Here is a 6,000-nt window from a genome sequence, read left to right on the forward strand (position 1 = left end):
AGCTACCATACGTTATGGTAATCAGACCAAGGAATGAGCAGACACTGAAGAGAGGATTGCAGAAATGAAAATGGAAGCGAGCTAGGAATCGATGGAGCCAGCCATGTTTAACATCTTACATGTTTAGCTGCAAACTAATGCGGATAAGAGACATTATGGGCCGGCATGGAATTCTTCTACCATGACTATGAGCTTTAAGTCTGAGATTTGACATTTACAATTGGAGAACAGCTCCAGGACATGGGGCTAGCTAGGTAGAATGTTCGAGCATGGAGACATTGCTTGGAATCACAAGAAAAAAGCTGGAATCTTTTAGCAAGGCTAATTGACAACCATTCATACACCAAAGCCACCGATAATCGAAGGATGAATAGAAGCATTTTTTGTTAATAGGATGACCATTCAATTCATTCCTTCATTTGGATCACTAAAATACTATTCTCTTTACATAGTAAAGCCACTTTGTCTACATCAAATCCTACAATAATCAGCAGGGAGATATTGTATTCGGATTCCTTTGTCGCACCTTCCAATCATCCTACAACTTATAAACACTACACTTTGCAACTAGTCCACTCTTTGCAACCTGGACTTGTCAACAAAATCACATCCTAACCACTACCACCACTGATCGTGTCTTATTTCATATTCTCCCTATTCCACATTCTCTCAAATTTCTGTGGATGCCTGGAAATCTTATCCTAAATCCTTTCATCCATTTTATCTTTACCAAATAGCCCCTACTTCAAGCTAACAATCATGACCTGGAAGCAGGAGCATCAAAAGGTCGATGGTGGACGGGCATTGTTGCCCAAGGGTTAATGGGCACCGGTCGTTGTGGTTGGCGGGTTGAGGCAGTTGGAGCAAGAGCAGAGGACGCGGCAGCAGCAGAAGATGATGAGGCTGACGAGACAGCAACGCGCTCGCATGAAGGGCACATGGTGAGGGTGGTGGGAGGGTTCATGTGCATGTATAGCTGTGGGGAAAGTTTCAGTGCTCTAAGCTCTTGCACCTCCTTCTGTAACCTCCTGTTCTCCTCTGTTAGATTTTCACAGCACCTCTTTAGGTACTCGCAATCGACTTCAGTTTGCTTCAACTTAGTCCTGCATCAATTCGATGAGAAAATGTTCACTTTCCAAGACATTTTCCTCAGCATAAAAACAGTTCAAAAGCACTTTAAATCACAATAAATATGTAATTTCTGAAATCACAAAATGTAAAAACACAAATCCATTTACTTGGCAACAAAAACACCCTACTTGTCGATATTGAAGATTACATGACTTCCACAGAAGCATGGATACTGAACTTCAGACCTGATGAATTTATTTCTTTTTCCTGCTCAAGATGTAGTTGACCCATGAATAGGGTAACGCATTATCACAAAGAACGACTGCTGTTGTAAACACTGGATGCAATTATAACTAGTTGATAGTCCTATGTGCATTAAATTCTATTGACTTGAAGAATAGAGGCAACAATCTTTCCCTTCATTAACACTCACTAAATTGAGTCTTCCGCTTAAGATCATCCAAGAAGACAATTCCATCCTTATCAACTCATTTGATGATCATACTACTTCGAAATACAAACAGTAGCCCTGACGGGGGGGATATCTCACCTTGCTCTTCGGTTCTGAAACCACACCTCCACTTGCCTAGGCCTGAGATTCAACTGCTTTGCCAAAGCCAGCTTCTCCTTCTGCAACCACAAAACCATCACACTTCACCAAATTACACCAAACCCAGAATTAAAACCACCCTAACATGATAAAATAAATAAATAAAAATGACACTACTCACGGGATTAAGAGTATTATGTTCCTTGAAAGTCTCTTCAAGCACTAAAGACTGTTCCTTTGAGAGTCTCAGCTTCTTCCTAGAAGCATCACCACCAGCACCATCTTCATCATCGCTGTCACGAGAGCAAGAGGCCCTTTCCGCTTCTGTTTCTTCTCCAATCTGTTCTCTTTCGCTTCTTTTACCACTTAAGCTGGATAGCGTACTGTTTGGTGAAGAAACCCCAGTTTCGTCATCACAATCTGTCACTGCAGCTGGCACCCTGTTCATGTCAATTCCTCGTTGAAAAAACCTCGTACCACATGCTCTATCTGCAATAAAAAAAAACAATGGGAATCATGTAATTAATCCAAAACACAGATCTGGATCAAAGACAGTACTATAAGCTTGTTTATTTAGAGCCCAGCAAAAACCCAAGAAACGAAACAAGTACCTGATGATTGAAAGAGCTCAGTCAAGGAAGTTTTTCTATGATTGTTTTGTGAAGGTACGGGCATGAGATTTAGCTTCAAAGAAGGCTGCTGTTGATGATTTTGTTGTGTAGCATCGAATCCCAAGCTCAAACTCAAGCCCAGTCCATCATTTTTATCACCCATCTTCACTCCTCTCGAACACCAGAGAGCCAAAGCTTCAGTCTTCCCAATCAGAATAAACACTCCTTTCTGCCTCCTTTCAGCTGGGATAACAGGGGTTTTTATTCAGATTGTGAGAGAGCAGAAAGGGAAAAGAAGGGTAGAAAATGGTTGGGTTTTTGGAGCCTGAGGTGTCACAGCCTTTTGCTATTCTCGGTACAGTAAAAGGATGGGACTAGTCTATACATATAGATATGTAGATACATGGAGAGAAAGTGACGGATGGGTATAGATTCAATCATGGCTTGTGTCAGCCATCCCCTATTGGCTCAAATCATCATCATCATATATGGTACAATGCTACTAGATAAGCTAGCTTTCTGTGTATGGCTAGCTCCTGCTGACAGGCTTTACTCCTCCTCCACGTAACCTTCCTTGTTACCATGGTTAACTCCTCCTCTTCAAACCTTGGTTCGTTGCTTTGACTTTCTATACACTGTAACCACGTATCTTTTCCGTTTGGTTTAATGATGCATTGGTCCCTCTACTTTGACTTCTGTCTTTTTACTATTTATTTTCTTAATATCTATTTCGTATAAATATAATCATTTCACTGTTCGATTGTACTTTAATTTTAATAAGAACTGTTTTTTTATCCGTATAACATTCAATACAATTTTTTTCAAATAAAATCCTAAAATATTAATATAAATTTAATAGATTTATGTGTTTGAAAAGTCATGCTCTTGTCCCAATAACTATAGGTCGAGCGCCTCCGATTTTTATAGCTACAGTTTGATAAAATCGAATTTGAATTAATTATAGAGTTATAATACAATTAAACATGAATTAACAAAATGTTGAATTAAATCGTACGGTTTCTACTGAGGATGTTACTCGTTTAATTTTTTGATGATTAATAAAATATATCCATCAAACAATGTCAGTGAAAATCTTTGATATTCATTTATAGATGGAATAGATAATTACAAAAATAAAGTTTGAGATTATATTAAAAGAAAATATAAAATTCAAAGTAGGAACCAAGTACACTGTTCAAGCATTAGATAAACTAGTGGAAGCCTTTTCTAATCACACAGTTAAGATATCTATTAGGATTATAATAATAGTTATTTTTTTAGATATGTTTTTAAAAATATATATTATTATTTATTTTAAAAAAATTTATATTTGATATCAGCATATTAAAACAATTTAAAATTAAAAAAAAATTAAAAAAAAACACATTTTCAATTACTAAACAAACACATTTCAAGGTAGTGTTGATATCAGTTTATTTTAAAAATATTTTTTACTTGAAAATACATGAAGAATAATATTTTTTATTTTTAAAAAATTATTTTTAATATTAACATATTAAAATAATTTAAAAATACTAAAACAAAATAACTTCAAAGAAGAAAAAAAATTAAAACATCACAAAACACATTTTTAACCGCGAAAACATACAGCTACTTAAATCTTTCATTTTCCAGGTTTTTACTAAAAAGCAGCTTTTTCTATCATTGACCATTGACTGGAAATTTCTATGAACGATGGTACAGTAGTAGTAAACTACAATGTCTTGCACGCAACTATGATCATCAGCTTATGATGGTGGTGGTGTTCAATCATGAGTGTGAGGACCCACGAAATGGGCAATCTGCCAGCATCCCATCTGCGGCGAATCAGTGAATTTTACAGTGGGACCTACGGTTGTCTATCTCAACTGTGAGCGCGTGCAACCAAAGGTTGCTAATTCCGATTTTGCATTTAAATATGTTTTCTAAATTATTTTTAAATTACTTTTTACCTGAAAAAATTATTAAATTGTATTTTTTTTTAGATATTTTTTATACTCATAAACAAAAAAACCACTATGCATAGTAGTACCAGACAAGCAATATAATTTAATTATTATAAATCATAATTATTAAAATTAATTTTATTTTTTAGGTTAACCTTGAAAATTTAGGATTTAAAACTTAATAGAAATGCGCAAAATTGAGAGTGTCTTAGGAAAATGTTTTAATTTAATTTGTAGAGACATGTGATTTTGTTAGAAGATATAGATTGATGTAGTGAGAAAAAAAAAACAAAGAAATTAAAGAGAGCGCTTGGAGGTTCGGGGAGAAATTTTACAGTGCTGAAACTTCTAAGCAAATAACGGCATCTTATTCAGGCTTGGGGTGGCACGGGGCTCGGAGAGGGGTTGATCGGCAGGTCTGGTCAAAGATAGTGAGTCTAAGGCTAAAGGCTAATGAATGAATTAATGCAAAGACATTTCTGTTTTGGGTACCTGTGTGATGAGTCGCCCATTGAGGGGACATGCAAATCCCCAATTTATTGAAGGATCCGTTCTCGATGTTCTTCAATTTAATAGAATTGAAGCCCTCGTCTTAACGATTTGTCCTCCGTGATAAATTAATTAATTGAGTTGATTTTTAGTCAAACTTCCAATTTGACTGTAAAGGTCTCCTGTTTATCTCTCATTTTATTGGCCGATTATTATTTTTAATATATATAAATCTCACTCTTTCTCTCTGGATATTATTAACCTCTCTTTTTATGATACTATCATTAATCACATTTTCAAATATGAATCAATATTTTCAAAAAATAATAATAATTTTTTTCATGTGTTTTTCCTAAGATTTTAATATATGATGATAATATTCATAGGGAGGTTGGGATATGATTTTAAAAATATTGATTTGATTTATATTATAAAATTATGTTTGAATTCAATGACGAGCAATTATATATATATATATATATATATATATATAGCTGTAGTTGTAGTTGTATTGTGTATTGTAATAACCAAGACGATGGTTAAGAAAAAAAAACATGAGTTGAAGTGTTAATATTAACAAGGATGTTGGTAGGTGATGGTTGTTAATTATTAAATATATGTTTGGTTGGTAATGTAGTGTATGTTAATTTTTAAAAAAATTAAATAAATTTAAATGATTTTTTAATACTAGCGCACATTAAAGTTATCAATATATATATATATATATATATATATATATATATATATATATATATATATAAAGACATTAATTGTGTCAAGTAATAAAATTACGACAACGGGCAACGTAAGGTCCTCTCTTTGTATCAAGCCAATGAAATCATTCCATACACCCAACTTTACAAGTACCATACTCTGCATGATTTACTGTGATTTTAACGTTGCTGTTCTCGTCGAAGAAAAATGGCATCGCAAGTTCATCAATGTTGTGTTTAGAAAAACTAACGACTGAAAGAAAAACTGAAAGATAGAAAATAATGAGAGAAAAGGTTGAGAAATTCTAGATGTTGTTTTTTCGCACCAAGAAGAAATAATTCTAAGTAATAATATGTCAAAAACTATTTTAAAAACAACAAATAGATATGCACAATCAATCCATGTCGAAAAGGAAAGAAAATTCTAAAATAACTAAAGAAATAAAGATAGGAAATTCAGAAATTCACAAAATATCCAGAAAAAATAAGTAAAATTTAAAAAATATATATTTTCTAAGCCTTATTTGAGGTATAACTTATTATTGTGAGTTGACTATACTTGTTTTAATTAGAAAGATTGTTTGATCATGTTCAGATTTTTCCTTAAATTTAATTTTTTT

General features: G+C 33.6%; 1 protein-coding gene across 1 annotated transcript; it reads right to left on the bottom strand.

Annotated features, from left to right (window-relative positions):
* Positions 1-278: 278 nt before the first annotated feature.
* LOC133681680 (homeobox-leucine zipper protein HAT3) lies at positions 279-2,721 on the bottom strand. Its single transcript, XM_062104790.1, has 4 exons — positions 2,233-2,721; positions 1,803-2,110; positions 1,622-1,701; positions 279-1,103 (listed from the first exon to the last, which is right to left on the bottom strand). Exons 1-4 carry the CDS (start codon positions 2,393-2,395, stop codon positions 758-760), a joined length of 897 nt encoding a protein of 298 aa, XP_061960774.1. The 5' UTR covers positions 2,396-2,721; the 3' UTR covers positions 279-757.
* Positions 2,722-6,000: the final 3,279 nt, after the last annotated feature.

This window comes from Populus nigra, chromosome 2, assembly GCF_951802175.1.
Source record: "Populus nigra chromosome 2, ddPopNigr1.1, whole genome shotgun sequence".
Lineage (NCBI taxonomy): Eukaryota > Viridiplantae > Streptophyta > Magnoliopsida > Malpighiales > Salicaceae > Populus > Populus nigra.